The sequence below is a fragment of the Varanus komodoensis genome, unplaced genomic scaffold, assembly GCF_004798865.1.
Source record: "Varanus komodoensis strain SLA01 unplaced genomic scaffold, ASM479886v1 scaffold21, whole genome shotgun sequence".
Taxonomy (NCBI): domain Eukaryota; kingdom Metazoa; phylum Chordata; class Lepidosauria; order Squamata; family Varanidae; genus Varanus; species Varanus komodoensis.
In genome coordinates this window covers 7,879,708-7,896,724 of record NW_025335589.1, presented here as the reverse complement: position 1 = coordinate 7,896,724, position 17,017 = coordinate 7,879,708, and the positions used below count along the sequence as shown (strand labels likewise).

Genomic DNA, 17,017 nt, shown 5'->3' with positions numbered 1-17,017 from the left:
ATCCTCTCAAAAATCTTTTAATCAGAGGTTGAGCAAAAATGGAGAGATCATGTATAGTTCCCCAGTAATGTGAAATCACTGCTGTATAAACTTTTATGGACGAAGGTTTGAGTCCAGACTGATGCAATTCAAAGAGAAACTGAAGTATCTGTGAAACAGAAGCCGAGGGGGCCAGAAACGAGTGTAAATTGGCAAAGTTAGAGAATCTCTGCCATTTTGCCGCATACAACTTCCTAGTAGATGGTCGTAGCGCAGATTCGAGAATATACTTTAGGTCTGGGTATAGACTCTGCTGAGCAGGAATGGCCGGGACGGTTGGTGGTGTTGATACCGATGTATCGCAGCTGGTCATCGTATCCTCCATGCAGTCAGTTTCTGTGACAGCAAGTCTGGGTGGCGGATCGTGCCCTCCCTCTGGGTAACGAGATAAGGAAGAAGAGGGAGTTGGAGAAATTCTTCTTGGGAGACGTGAAGGAGAGTTGCGAACCATGGCTGGCGTGGCCACCAGGGGGTGATCAGTAGCCCTGTGGCCCCTTCATGAATGATCTTTGCCAACACTCTCATGATGAGTGGGATCGGAGGGAAAGCATAAAAAGTCATATTTGTCCAGGGGATCATGAAAGCGTCCCCGAGCGAGTCCTGACCCATCCCCGCTCTGGAACAATAGGCCGTGCATGCCCTGTTCTGTTGTGTGGCAAACAGGTCGATGTCTGGCTGGCCCCATCAGTGAAATAGCATGTCGCGAACCCAATGGTCTAGCTCCCATTCGTATGACCGCGACATACGTCTGCTCAAGAGATCCGCGTCTGTATTTTCTGTGCCCGCAAGGTGAACTGCTAGAAGAGTGATACCTCTCGGTATGCACCAGTCCCAAATCTGCATGGCCAGGCGGGCTAGTTTCCGGGATCGGGTTCCTCCTTGTTTGTTCAAATAAAAGACCGTCACCATGTTGTCTGAGGTCACCTGGACGACCTGGTATAGAAGCACATCCTCGAATGATTGCAGGGCTTTGAAAACGGCAAGAAGTTCCAGACAATTGATATGGTTCCTGCAATCCCGGTGACTCCATATCCCCTGGAGCAAATTGCTCCCCATCCCAGCAGTAGATCGGAGCAAATTGCTCCCCATCCCAGCAGGGACGCATCGGTGCCGAAGGTTACTGTAGGGTACTGGGGTCGAAACAGAACGCCTACAGTCAGATTGGCTGGGTCTATCCACCATAACAGGGACTGAAGAACGGAAGCCGGGAGTCGAATCCGTTTGGTAGGTGGATCTGTCTGTGGTCGAAACATTCTGTTGAAGAACAGTTGAAGGGGACGTAGCCTGAATTTGGCATGCGGAACCACAGCGATGGAAGCAGACATGTGTCCCAACAGGCTCTGAACAGACTGGGCGGGGACAGTTCTTGCTTGTCGAATCCGAGTGATACACTGAGCAATCGCATGCCTTCTGTCCCAAGGAAGGAAGGCTCTTGCCAACGTCGAATCCAGCCGGGCTCCGATAAAGTTGATCACCTGCGTAGGGAGAAGGGAAGATTTCTGTTGATTAATACAGAGTCCGAGATCGTGCAATAGAGCACATGTAAACTCAACAGCAGACGAAAGTCCTGCTTCTGTGTCGGAGACCGGCAACCAGTCATCAAGGTACGGGTATATCCGAATTCCACGTAATCGAAGGTGTGCACAGATAGGAGCCATACACTTCGTAAAAACCCATGGTGCAGTGGCTAATCCAAACGGCAGCACATTGAATTCGTAGATTTCAGAGTCCACCGCAAAACGAAGGAAATGCCTATAACTTGGATGTATTGAAATATGAAAATAGGCATCCTTCAGATCCAATGAGGCGAACCAATCCCCTCTTCGCAGCAACGGGAGAATACTTTGAAGTGTGGTCATCCGAAACTTCTTTGGTGTTATGAATCTATTGAGAGCTCTCAAGTCCAATATTGGTCTGAGACCCCCATCTCGTTTCGGGACCGTAAAGTATCTGGAACAGAACCCGTGGAACCCCTCCGATAATGACAGGCAATGAATAGCTCCTTTAGCAAGGAGTTGGTGAATCTCGTCTAACAGTACCAAGGAAGTCAGAGTATAGCGGATAGGATTCGGTGATGGCACAACGTCGAATTCGATTCCATATCGTGCTGAATGATAGGTAACACCCACCCATCAGATGTGATGGACTCCCAAATGGAGAGCTGACTCTTCAGTCGATCCCCAAATGAGAGGGGGGAGGGTAGAGTTGGAATGAGATGAGAGGTTCACTCGTTGCATCAGCGCTGTCGCCTGTCCATATCAAAGCGGCGGCAGCCCTATTGGAGCGCTGGGGTGGTTGTTGCCTGCGATGCTGCTGACATTGATGCGGTTGCTGTTGCCGAAGCGGAAATTGTTGACGGTACTGTGGACGTGACCATGTCCACTTACGTTGGGGTAGAGATTGCAATTCCATACGACGGGCCGTCATCCTTGATTCATGGATTTTCTCCAATTTGCTATCCGTCCTTGCATGGAAGAGACCGGAACCGTCGAACGGCATCTCCTCAATTCTCCGCTTCATCTCATCCGGAAAATTGAAATTACGCAACCAAGTGTGTCTGCGGAGGGAAATGGCACCGACCAGCAACCTCGAATCAGAGTCCACATGGTGCCTCACAGTGGAAAGCTGTTGCACCGCCACTTGCATAGCTTCCTTAACAAAAGTCTTAGCAAGTTCGCCCTAGTTTCCCGGGAGGGTATCAATGATGGCGTCCAGGCGTTGCATAAGGAAATATTGGTAATGCGCCAGGGTTACCTCATAATTAGAAATTCGTAAACCAAGGCCCGAAGCTGCGTATACCCAGCAGGCGAAGGAATCAACGTTTCTGCCCTCTTTGTCACGAGGCGAGGTGTGTCCACGGGCTTCCCGACCCTGCGAGGTTTCTACAACAACTGAATTCGGCTTGGGGTGACCGAGAAGAAACGGGATGTCCTCTTCCTGCACCCGATACATGAACTCATATTTACGAGAAGTCGGTTGTGGGTGAGCTGGGAGGTCCCATGGCTGGGTCATTGCCTGCCGTAAGGTCGTAATAAACGGCAAGGCAATAGATGTGGATCATTCGCCCCTGACCACATCATAAAAACGATCGGTGCTCGGTCCCGGCTGTTGGTGGGCTTCTATATCGAGCGACCTCACTAGTCTGGCCATCAGATAGTTAAACGATATATACGGTTCCTCAGGCGACCCCGGGCCCTGAGAAGCAACCACTGCATCCGGCGAGGTCGAGTCAGCCTCAGACTCGTCAGATTCCATCCAGTAGGGGGGTGGTACACTGGAGGAAGAATCTCCTGGTGACTCTGATCTGCCACTTTCTTTAGATGGGGCCCTCGGGGCGTCTCTGGGCGTTGAATGGAAATGTTTCCGAGGCGCTGGTGGCGAAGATTGTCCCCTGGAGGTCGGATAATAGGCTACGGAGTGGTACTCTTCCCGTCTTGGAGCGGAGGAGTACCTGGAGTGACCAATCATCAGACCTCGCATCCGAGGAACAGCTCCTACGGCTTCTCAGAGGGGAGATGGCGATCTCAGTATCCATCGGGATTTGAGGCATCGGGGTTGGTGATCGAGCTCTAGGTGGAGAATCTCGTATTTCCCCATCAGAGATGGAACCACACCTTGAATCCAGAATGGGTTCGGCTGTCGGTCGGTGCAGTGAGCCCGGTGGGGTAACCCTCATAGACACCTGGATGGTCGGGACCGAGGGGGTCGGTTCTGAAGCAGGGATCGGAATCGAGGAAGAGGCCAAGCCCGAGTGGCAGTGTTTTGCCTGCTCGGGGTTCTTCGGCTTCTTAACCGGCTTGCCCATCTTATCTTTCTTGGCCTTCTTATGCACAGGATGTTTATCTGAGTCGCTGTGCTTTCTTTTTTCCTTTTGTTTCCTTGGCAGGGAAACAGACTGGTCGGCCATGGTATGAGCGCCTTCTTCAGAAGGGCGTGAGGGCGGAGCAATGGAGGAAGAGGCCGGGCGTTGTGGCAGGTCAGCCGAAGTTGGACGGCCTTCCGGTGGGGCCACAACAGTGGAAGGCTTAGCCACCAACCAGTCCGATTGGAGGAGAGCCTGGTCCCATAAGAGTTTGCGGAGGCGGTTCTCCCTGTTCTTCCTCGCCTGTTTAGAGAAGGCCAAACAATGGCCGCACTTATCGGTTCTGTGCCCTTCCCTCAAACAAAGGAGGCACAGATCATGAGGGTCCACGGCGGGCATTTTGGAGCCGCATTTTCCACACTTGCGGAACGCCGCCCGTTGCACCATTGTAGAAAGAAGAAAAAAGGAGATAGTAAAGCGGGAAAGTAATATTTTTGGTTTTTTTTTTTATAGGAACGATAAAGAGGAAAAAATGGTGCAAAGTTAAGAAGAAATATAAGTGAAGTACTAACAACAAGAACAAGAGATACAAACTTGGTAGGAAAAAGGAGAGATTTTTGAATGAGCAAGAAGGTAAGTAATAATCTTAGCAAGAGCGAAGCGGCACGAGGCACAATGAACGGCGGTCGCAAAGACTGGAAAATGGTGGACACTCCGCTCCTTATATAATGCTAGGGGGGAGGGGGAGCGGAGTTCCCGCCAAAAACCGTTAGCTGTTAATCTTCCAGCCAAAGGCACTGCGCAGGCGCAGAAACCATATGTGTGATGCTCAGAGGCCACGACAAAGAAACTTAAATGTCAACTGAACATTGTGGAGCCATCTGGATTACCAGAAGAGTGCAAGAGAAATAAGAGAAAATTATGATGTCAAGATAGAAAGAATATACCATGAATCACTTCAAACGAGTAATAGAATTACCAGCAAGAGGTGGAAGCAGCATAGGAAATGTTAACCAGAATATATAATAGCAAAAGTGAACATGTTCCAGAGAGGATGACTAAGAGTAGCGCAGTCTAAAGAAAAATTATTCTCCATCAAAGGAACACCAACACCATGGAATTCTGGCAAATTAATAAGGATATTAGAATATGTGAGTTAAATAATAAGAGGCAAACAGAATGGCAGAATGACAGAAAGGTTATAATAACTAGGAAAAATGTATATTTCAAATGAATAGCTTGCAGCTGGTTGAATTGATAGAAAGGTCAGTCGGAAAGTGCAAATTAACAAAATAGCTCTCCATGTACCCTGCATATTCTCACTCCCTTGTTCTTTTTCTTTATCACTTTTGTTCTTATGAGTTTCAATTATATTTCTACAATGGCTTGAGATTAGTTTGAATGGCTATTCAATTTTCTTTTTAAAAAAATACTTTGATCCTTCTTTCACTTTTTCCTTGAGCACTCAGGTTTGAGGGAATGTGGAATGAACATGCAATCTACAAATGGGTACAATTTAACAGGTCAGTAATAAACACTGACCAAAAAGAACAATTTCACTTCAATACACTCAGACATAGTAAAGCCCATTGCCTTGGGTGCCCCTCTAGTTGCTGCACATCAATACTGGATGCCAGATCAGTTTGTACTGACATTTGAGAATATACAAAAAGTAGCATGGCTAAGAAAACAAATGTTTTATTAATCAGTCAGCACATGACCCCGCAAATGTTGTTCACAGCATTAACTGTGGTATGCTGACAGAAGAGAATGTAAGCCAATTTTCAGCTTCACCATAAGATCTTCAGCAAAGTGGAGGAGTTTATGAAATTAGGTGTACTATTTCAGGCATAAGTGATAATGCACACCCATGGTCTGGAGCTGGGAGCCAATGCAGCAGTCATTTGTATTTTATTTTAAAAATAGAAAACTAGATGAGACATCTATTTATTTGCCTGACAAGGATGGAAATATTTGAAATTGAAATATACCCTGTAGGGTAGTGCAAATAGAAACAAAGCTGCATAAGAGATTTATGCAAGCAAAACACTTTCACTACACAACATTTCAGCTAGCTTGCCAGAATATATACCAGGCTGTCAAACAGTCTGGTTGATGAAATTCACTATGTTTAGCACCTTTCCTAATTCTCTTAACAAATGCGTATTAACCTAAGCAGACTAGAAGTGGTCGACACATGGTATTCTGCTTGTAATGTAAGAAAACAACATGCATCAAGGTGGGATTATTTCCATATCATTCTTTCCACTTCTCAACCTTACAATCGTTAATGTCTGGCTTCAGTTCTTCTACCCAATAGTTGGATTATAGTTGAAGTAGCAAAGATTTCAACTTAATTTATTAATTTATTACTTAATTATAAAGTACACAACCAAGTTGTGCTCTGCTTTTACTTGGCATTTGATCTCAACATACTGTAAACAAAAGCAGAATGGATGAGAAGTGAGTAGTAAAAGGCATGCATCTAATTACCTACACCACTAATATTTAAATTACTAGTTTCATTCCACTGATAGACTTACCTGTTTTACAGTGTAATCTTACCACCTGGGATTCAATGTCCAAGGTAAATGAGTTCAGTATTGCAGGCTTGGATTAACATCAATGGATGTGTTTTATCAATTAATAGATGGATGATAAGCCATCCAATTTCCCCATACACCAAAGAAAAGGTGGCCATTTTAAGCAAGTATAAAATGAAGAGATATTGGACTGCATTACAAGCTGAAAATTTCCAAAATTCCATATAATGCTAAATAGTACAGGAACACAAATGTCCCAAGACCTCCAAAATATCTATGTCAGCCCCACTCAGCTGTTGTAAATTCAGGGTTGTGAGTTCCTTTATGAAGTCAATCCATCTCATAATTGGTCTTCATTATTTGGCCTTTGATTTTTCCTAGGATGACTGTCTTCCCCAGGGAATTTTGTCTTCTCAGGATGTGCCCAGTAGTGGCATACAAAGATAATTATTTTTCATTGCTTTTCTATTATTCAGCTTTTACTATACCAGTGTATCAAATGAGTGAAAAGCATCAGCAGATTACCTTTGTGGAGTATGAGTTAGGCAGTAGTTTTTATTTTAAAAGGAATTAACTCATCTAATCTATTAATTAAAATACACTTAACAATGTGCTGTAATTAATTGTGTTCAAAACCTTACTATTGCTACTGTATATAGCCTTTTAAGAAGCTTTATAAGAAGCTTTAGCTACAGTGTTAATACAGAAGCCAAGTAGTGTTTCTCAGTGTTCTACCTAATACTAAGGGTTCAATCCTGTGCCACTCTCAGTTGCCTTCCCAATTTCTTTCACATACTCAGAATCTGCTGTTAAGTTAATGTTGCTGATACAATACAAGAGTTTTATACCACAGGTAGATTTCATTGCACTTAATGCAGAATCCACTTTCCTTCTTTTACTCTTCTAGTTACACTCAGTAGGTCATAGAACTGACTGGAGAGTAATTGCTTGGATGCCCATGGCCCTGAGCACTTACCAAGAAGTGGCCATGAAATCTGCAACTCACCTTTCCACAAGAGAAGATTGGGAGCTACTTTTCAAATCTTCAAAACATTTGACAAGGTTGCTGTCCAAGCAAAATTGTATTCATATGTTTCTGTATTTACAGAGATTTTACAACCTAATTATACTATAATTTTTAGCCTGTGATTTGCCTTCTACGAATAAAAAGTGTGCTTTACAACACGCCCTTGCATACTTGGCAATACCTTGGAGCTCCATAGTAAATATCCAGAGGTTCTTTGACAAGACTGAAGGGCACCAACCTGTTAGAATAAAGATATTTCCTACATAAGGAAAACATAGAATTACAGTTTTACTATAACAGAAACTGATATCATGTTGATAAAAGGGTTGGAGTTTGCCATGGCAGAGCACCACAACCTTCTCCCTGCCTAAGAAGATACTTACTGGAACTTATTAGCAGGTGCCAATAAATTACCAGATTCTGCTAAGTCTCTCTGTGCCACAAAATACACTTTTCCTCACCAATGAGTTTTATCATTGTGATAGAAGCAGCATTGTTTAGGGCTGACCAAAGGGACAAAATGGGATTTGCTTTAAAAATTAGAGTCAATTTAAAATTCTTCTAACCTAGTCCACTAGTAATTCTAGCTGTTCCTAATCAATAGACTTGAGGCACCCTCAAGAGTTTTTTTTTATTGTTATTATTGTCAAGGTTCAGAGATTGATGGATTTCAAGGGTGTTATCCCATAAATAATCTTTTATGCACAAACAATCTGCTTTACTGCTGATCCTGGATAAAGGACAAGCCCTCTCCTTTCTCAGGAGATACATTTCCCTCTACTGACACTCCCGAACCACTTCACTTAGTAATGAAGTTTTTGCTTCACCTCTGTGTACCAGCTGCATGTTATCTGCATACCAGACTTGAGTTATTTTGCAAATTCAGCTGTGATTTTCAGCCTCCTTTCTCATTTCCTCCACCCTACTCTGCTTTCCCATAGGATTCAACAGGGACAATTTTTTGTCATAGAAAAACCTGAGAATAGGCTTCCCTTTGACATTATAGAATGTACAAGCATCTCACATACTGCTACCCTGATGGTCATGTCACATTTGTGTCCTGGATAGTACTGGTAGTGACCACCACCACCCTTTTGGAGACGGTATCCCACCTCTAGCAACTTCTAATCATCCCTCCTGTAACGAGGCTTGTTTCCAGTACTGTTGCTCTAGAGCAGAGGTCCTCAAGCTTTTTCACCAGGGGGCCAGTTGAAAGGTGCCAGTGCTGGATGCGGGCCAGAAAGGCGGTGTCAGCGGGGTGCGCAGGCTGGAGCAGGGCGTGTGGGTGCGGTGAGGGGCATGCAGCAAGGGGAGGCGAGGTGAAGGCAGGCATGCGCCGTGATGCAGCAGTGGGCACACGATGCAGCAGCTTACTCGCTTGGAGATTTTCTCCAAGCAGTCCAAAACAATCTCCTCGCGAGCAAGCTGCCGCTGCTGCCACCTCCCCGTGCGGGGGGCGAGGCGGGTGGTGGCGGGTACGTGTGTGGCCTGTTGAAAACCACTGAGGCAGGCCGGATAAATGGCCATGGCAGGCTGGATCTGGCCCTTGGGCCTTAGTTGAGGACCCATACTCTAGAGCCCTGCATCTACTTCAGCAGCTGCCTTTCTTGCATTGCGTGTGGCCACTGACCCCACAGACAAGTCCCCATCTCTGTACACAACCCTGTCACCCCAGCCTCCTGCCATCAGGACTCTGCCACCCCAGTACGAGAAGGCTCAGTGCAAGAAGCTGTTATGGCAGCGAGCAAATCAGGGGAGCTATGTTAGCATACAGTGCATTTCTAGGGCAAGGCCAAACTGGCACTTCCACTCCTCTTTGTATGAAACAGCAGTTCAAGACTTCCTGCACACCACCAGGCACAGTTACCTTTCCCCTGGCTTACAGCTACAAATGACCTTCCACACAGTACAAGGGTGGGAAAAATGTTAGGGTTACAAGTTTAAGCGGACTGTGACCTACAGTAAGTGAATCAGAGTGCAGCCGGAGAACATGCTCTTCTGGAACAAGCTGCTTCAATCCTGATTGTCCAGAGGGATAAAATTCCCACACATATAGCTGGCAGTGGCATTCCCTTGAGTTAGTCCCAGTACTGGCCCGTGAAAACTGGTTAGTCCCCAGCACATGACTCCTCCTCCCCTATTCCTGGCTCATCCAGCCATATGAAGCCCTATATTGCATGGTAACTCTTCTTAAGTATGCCAAAGCTGTGTGCCTTATCTGCAACTGTTTCAAGGCTGCCAAATCATGTCACAACTGAAGGCTGTTCAAGGTCTCCATGTGCCTAGGCAGTCTTGCTTCCCTAGTTACAGCCTCTCCAAATCTTGGGGTATGGTTTACCAGCCATGAACTCAAGTACAAGCTGCTAATTCACACCATTCAAATTGTCAAGAGAAGAAAGGCTCCCATAAAGCAAGACCATAAAGAAGTCAGGCACTGCCATTCATGAATGTGGAGCACCTTCCTGTGAATTATTATATTGCATTATATTATAAAGTCAGAGCTGTGGTTGACCCTGGAAGAGATGGAGGTAGATGAGCTAGAAGAACTTCAGGCTGTTCACCCACCACAACAAACCTTGCTTATCTCTTGCAGGCAAATGATTTAATCCTTGGTTGCCTCTAGGGCACTCTTAGCATGTCCTGAGAGGGACCTTAAGAAGACTGCTTCCAAAGCTAACCCAGGTGATACCAGGATCCTGGTTACTGCCTCACAAAGTGACCTGGTATGCCTTTTCATGGCAATGACCCTGACCCTTCTGAACCAGAGAAGAGGCTGCTGGGAAAGAAACTGAGGGCATGGCTGCACCTGTCCAACTGCCCCCAAAAAAGGAACCCAAGGAAGTGCCAGCAGAATCTAGAAGGACTATGGGAAAACCTGCGGAAGAGAAGCTACTACTAATAGTCAACAGACAGCATATCTGCGTAAGAGGTGCAGAACTGCCCAAGTTCAACCAGTCAGGGATATGGTCACCATCAAGGTGGAGAACCTGCTTGGAGACTTGAACAAGCATGAAGAAAGAAGGGCAAGGGAACAGCTATCTGGTTGATTTAAGCCAATCAGTGCATGAGGGCATGCTTGAATCAATGGAAACCATATTTGAGTAAGTCACAAATGCCACCATTAACAGAGAGAGGTGTGGCATACACTAGACTTGGTCTTTACAGCCAGATACAAGAATAGTGCTCTGCACGTGGAGGGGACTTTGAGTTAACTACTCTGTCATGGTCAGATCACTGCCTGCTTAGATTTAGACGGAAAGGCTTTTCCCTTTTGCAAGGATGGGGATCCTATTGAGATGGTTAGCTCCAGAGGCTGATGAATCCAGAGAGTTACCAGAGGGTTCTCGGGGATGCTTCAGCTGATATGGCTGGTACACCTGTTGAAATCCTGGATAAGCTGTGGAACACAGAAATTATTGCTCCTAAACACCCTCTTTGTTGTAGAACTTGTACATCTCAGTTAAGGATGTGCAAGGAATACTCACTGGATGAGAATCCATCAGATTTCCAAGCATTGGTTCCCCAACTTCATCCTGCTTTCCTGTAGCCCTAAGTCCAACTTGGTGCTTGGAATTCATGCAGACACTGACCAGGAGCTGAGCCCATGCAAACAGTGTGCAAGCAGTATCCCTTTTCCAAGCATGTGACTTCTGGACTTTCTTTGTGCTACATGTGCTGCAGGAAAAGGATGCCAGGTTGTATACGAGGAATTCTGTGAACATTCCTGGTCTTCTTCTCAGCTCAGCTCACTTCCTAAGTGAAGGCTGAACATGAGATAGAAGACTGATGAACAGAAAAGGGCCAGATTCCAAAGGAATCATCACAAGCCTCATCTTCATGATATACCCTGTAACTAAGAGCAATCAAATAACACTGAGGCGGCAGTGAGGGCAGCAAAGAAACAACATTTCTCTGCCTCTATTCAATCTTCCATTAACTGCCCAATGGAGCTTTTTAGGGTTGTCCAGAGAGTGTTCTAAGCTGACTCCAAGAACATCTGAGGCCTGCTGTAATTTATTTGCTGTGCCCTTCCAAGAAAAAATATATTACACCCACCAGGACTCTAGAGCTAAAGCAGTTGAATCTATTAAGATACCCAGAGCACAGCTGGTCCTGTTTTATTGGATGAGTTTCACTTGGTAAGCTCAAGGATGCTGACAAGCAGCTTGGCCAGGTTCATACAATCACCCTTACTAGAGTCTTGCTCTTCCATGTTGATAAAACCAGCAAGGAGGGAACAACTGGCTGGGCCAGGGAGGTGATTAATGCTTCCTTGTGAGTGATCCCACATCATCTGAAAATGGTGGTGGTAATAACACTTGTGAAGAATCCCCCCCCCCGCCATGATGCAAAAGGCCATAATAAATAACATCAATCTGGTAGCAAATGGTCTGTGGATTTAGCTTTCCTTGGTAGTGGGGGCATTGTAGTGATGAATTCTACAACTGAAATATTCTGTTCTCCAGACACTTGCATATCCTAAGCAGAGATATATGAATATTTACACTGGAGCAATGACAATGCCACAAACTCTGGGATTCCTCTTTGGAAGACCAGCTGGTCATTGGCAACTTCTTCACAGCCACAATAAACAGCCTTCCCATGCTGTCCCCATCAGTGACTGGATTCTTTCTCCACCTCCACCTTTGTACCTCCCCTCTTTTACACACACACACACACACACACACACACACACACACACACATTCAGATTTAAATTTTGCTGGTGGAATAATTTTAAAGATGAAAATATTTTTAGAAAGCATCAGTGAGACTCAGAAAAACAAAATTAACTGCAAAGTAATTGGCTGCTTTACACAATGCTTCTTTCTTTTTACCACTTCAAAAAGCTGTAGAAAAACTCAAATCTAGCAGCAGTTATTTAAAATCTTAGACCCATCTTATCAATTTCTGCAGTTGCTAACAAAACAAGGTATCTGAATAAAACCAATGAAAATGTTAGGCAAATCCAGCTGCAGAAAAAGGTTTTCCCGGATTAATTATCTGTAAATTACCTAACTCTGTGGGATGCAACAGATATTCAAGAACTAAATTCCAAGCCTTATGATTTGATTCCAGAATGGCAGATGGTAAAACATGCCTATATCCCTACCCATTTGAAACTCATTCCACTTCTGTGAAGTTATCTAAAGTTACAAAGCAAACAAAACTAAAAAAGCAATTGTTTGAAATTCCTGCTGCTATGAAAAGCTTTGAAATAATCAAGCCACAACATATGGCTAGGAAAAGTTTCCAGCCGATATACAAATTCAGATCCTTAAGCAGATTCTTAATATGGTACTGTTCAGTACTAAACATAGTAGCATTGTTTTAGACGGCTGAGTTTAGATGTCTGAGACAGGATTTAGCTCAGTAAGGTAAGCCATAGTTTCACCTTATGTTTTGAAAGGCAATGAACCACAGTTTGCATTACATTTGCATTGAACCAACAAGCCTAACTGCTAAAATAATTTTATTTTCAATAGTATACACCTGGTCCAATATAAGCAGAACCAGAAATCTCCAGTCAAAATATAAGATGGCTGGTTCAAATCAATATAAAATGTAGCCTTTCCACCCAGCCTTTTTGCTACTCTTAGGGAGATCAAGTGTAAAATCACAGTGTTGCAGTGACAGGGAAGAAGGGAAAATTCCAGTCCAAATCAATACAGGGGTTTTCTGAGGGCTTATACCCAACAACTTATGTCATTTAGCTTTCTAAGCCAAAAACATAGCAAAGAATGTTGAGATGAAAAACTTTATATGCAAGCCAGAGCTCTTTTTATCTGGATGCCAAGAGGCTAACTGAAAGTATCATTTCACTCTGAATAATGGTGTTCAAAAAGCAAATTTTTAGATGCTACAGTCAAATCCTAAACTGATTTATTTGCAAGTCTCTTGTCCCACAGAGATCAATGGAAACTGTTTCTAAGCCAGTTAGGATGGGCATGGGGAAAGGAGAGGCTGGGGAAGTTTGCTTCCACCAGACCAGTTGTATGCACCTATCCAGTCCATCATTTCTTAAAAGCCAGAGCTCTTTTTATCTGGATGCCAAGAGGCTAACTGAAAGTATCATTTCACTCTGAATAATGGTGTTCAAAAAGCAAATTTTTAGATGCTACAGTCAAATCCTAAACTGATTTATTTGCAAGTCTCTTGTCCCACAGAGATCAATGGAAACTGTTTCTAAGCCAGTTAGGATGGGCATGGGGAAAGGAGAGGCTGGGGAAGTTTGCTTCCACCAGACCAGTTGTATGCACCTATCCAGTCCATCATTTCTTAAAATATGAACAGCGATGTCACTGCAAATATTGCAGTGTATTAATTTTAGTATGTCCAAAGAACAACGGACTTATAATTTCAGCTTAGAAGCTGCTCAATTTTCCAGATAAGGTACCAGCTCCATTTCCAACAGTGCAGTCTTTTACATGACTGTTCAAAAGACTCACTATTTTCTATGGGTCTTACCCTCAGGAAAGTATGTACAAAACTGCAATCTGATTAATGTTATAAAAGCAGTGTGGAATTGAATTTTTTTTCTGCAGAAAAAAATAGCAGAAAACTTTCTGACCCACATCATTGGATTACACTGCAAGTTTAATTGACTTTATTAACAAAATTTTATCAGTTATCTATTAAACTGGGATGGCATTTACTACAAATGATGTTTTTACAATAAATATCACTGTATAGAAAGCAACCATACATTTGTTTTTTAAACTCACTAATTTGTTACAAAGTTGAAGAGGACACATCACAATGTTTTGTTTATAAAATGTATTTAAAAGGTGGAACTCAATCAGCTACTTAAAAATGCTTCCCCCAAAGCTCTTTTTAGTATCTGTCAACTGTACAATAATGTAAAAACTTGCTACTTAAGCACATTCGAAGGCATGAGCAATTTAGCCCATTAGAAAAAATAAGTTCCATGAGTTGGTAATTGGAAGCAAAGTGCATTATTTGCCAAACTCTGTTGTGCCCTTTTATCAGCTTCATCTAAGACTGTATTAGGAAAATACCAGAATCATGTAAACTTTCATCAGGATATTACTTCCAGAACAGCAGAAAGCTATTGCAGTTTTAAAGAAGATACGCATGTTGTGTTGTCTAATAAAGTAAGAGAAAGAGGCTTTATGAGACTGATTTCACTGGTATATCACAATACTGGAAAAAGCACTTGTCTATTTGTAATATGACTGTGTTTCAAGAACTCTAGAACTTTTTTTCAACCATATGCAGAAGGTACCAATGGCTGTCAAACTAGCCTGCACATCATCAGTCCTGTTGCTGTAAACATTTGATACAGCAAAAGAAAAGGATGAAAATATTCATTCAACAAATACATTTCTAAAAGAATAAAGTCAGTTACAATCTAGCTTTGTGATGTCTTCAAATGCACCTGTAGGATTATACAATTTGGTAAAACATGTCTAGTCAGAAACCTAATATGCCTACAGCCTTTGTAACGTAAAGACAGAATTAATCAAGGCCCTTCCTGAACAAGTCCTGGTACGTGTAGTGCTCCAGTGTGTCTTCCATTCAATTAATAGGCTAATCTGACATATACAAAATGAGACTTGCATTTTTCCAGATAATTCAGGGTACAATTGCAAGGCAGAGTTACTGGAAAAATGTATTAATTAGTAGTCAACACTACAAGCTTCCAATGACCCTTTCTTCCTTCCCACCTGCTATGCAAATGAACCAATGGAAGCTGAACAGTGAATATATGTACCTTCAAGAATTTAAAATTATTATTTAACTTTTGCATATATGCAGTCAAGTCTTAAATTTTGCATAATAACTATCATTTATCTTACCTGCTTTCCATCCAGTGTGCAAATTCTTTTGACAACTCCTGAATCTAACTTAATAGCTTCTGTTATATCAGTCAACACTTGGTCAAAGGAATGAGCAGTCTTTTTATTCAGCAAAATTCTCACAGCTTTTCGTGGTTTCACTCCACTCCGTATAACAGTTACCAGTTTCGGTTTAATGAAGTCTTTGCTCTCCTTCAATTCACTTCTGGAAGATGTCAAGGATGTAAGAGATCGAGATGACCCTGATTTTATGTTGACTGACCAATTTGGATTAACGTTCTTAGTGTAATCAACTTTCCGAAACGGTTCATTCGACGCACACACATAGCTTTCACCTGATTGGGGGTGGGGGGTGAGAGAAAAGGAAGATATTATGTTTTCTGCATTCCATTACCTATGTACTTAACTGATATATTACAACCTATCCTGTTATTCTTCTTAAATGTTTATTGATCATAATAGGGGAAGCATAGTTCAATTAATTACTATGTTCTTATTTCATTCCAACTCTATTTGTCCCTGAATACACACATGCACTTTAATAAAAATTTTTGTAAATATTTAATCTATTTTATTAAACTATGACTAAATTTGATTAAACAGTATGCATACAGAGACTCCAAGAAAAAAAGATGTGTACGATTACACATTAAATAATCCTTAGAAAACAGCAAACCTTAAAAATTACATTATTTCTCTTTTTAAGAATGTAACATTATTGCAAAGTAATCCTAGCCTTTGAGCCTGTTTGCACATTATAGCAGTTCTGGTAGCAAATCTTAGGTTAATGAACTCATGAATTTCAGGGTATCATGTATCATGCAAGCCAGTTCCTATTTCCATCAACAACCTAGTAATGCTACATTTGTAGGCTGCCACCATGACATCTGAACCCATGCACTTTAGGTTGTTTGTGGGTAAAAACAGTCCATGAACAACCATGGTAATCCAGTTGGTTAACACAAAATTTGCTGCCCAGCAGATCATTACACTAATACAGCTTCTTTGTTTTTATGGCCTATGAAAGTCACAATCAAAAGCAAAGGAAAATCTCTAACAATTTTACAATACTGTCTCTCTTTAAGAAAGCAATGTAATCTAATAATTTTAATGGCAACTCTGATGTGAAGTTTAAAAAAACTGCAATGCTTTAAAGGAAATGTGTCACATTATGTCAGTGTTGATCAAGCCCAGGCTCCTGTTTCCTACAGGAGCCAAATAGATACTTCTAGTAAGGCCACAAGCAGAATATGAAAACAATTCACCCCTTTTGTTGAACAGCCGTCTTGGGTATTCAGTTGCATTCTGCCTTTGCACAAGGAGGTTCCATATAGACATAATGGATAACAGCCACAATTGATCCATTATTTACGTACTTGTCTAAAGGTCATTTAAATTCATGGCTATCAGCACTTCTGATGCTAGTGAATTTCACAATTCATGAATTCCGCAAAGAAATACTATTACTTGTCTATCATGTGTCTCCTGCTAATTTATTTCATTAGGTGACCTCATGTTCTAGTAGTATAAAAGAGGGAAACAACATTCTCTTTCCACTTTGTCCATAACATGCACTGTTGTTTATATGTCTCGGTCATGATCCCTGCATTTGCCTTTTTGCTATCAGCTAAGTGTCCCAAAGGTCATGACCTGTCCTCCTAGATAATACAGGAAGGGACTTAAGAAGGAACATAAAAACAAAAGATTAAGCCATCTCAGTTTTTTAAGTTGGTACTTTTACTACACTTTCCTACACTGTTTCCATATTTTCATGTACAATCCATGAA

At 42.6% G+C, this 17,017-nt stretch overlaps 1 protein-coding gene across 15 annotated transcripts in view; it reads right to left on the bottom strand.

Moving 5' to 3' along the window:
* DCLK2 (doublecortin like kinase 2) overlaps positions 1-17,017 on the bottom strand; it is a 273,637-nt gene that overhangs the window by 243,417 nt on the left and 13,203 nt on the right. For all 15 annotated transcript variants that reach the window (XM_044430977.1, XM_044430965.1, XM_044430968.1 and 12 more), the window contains exon 2: positions 15,231-15,565. In XM_044430977.1, the coding sequence (XP_044286912.1) occupies positions 15,231-15,565 (335 nt within the window). The remainder of the gene's footprint in view (positions 1-15,230; positions 15,566-17,017) is intronic.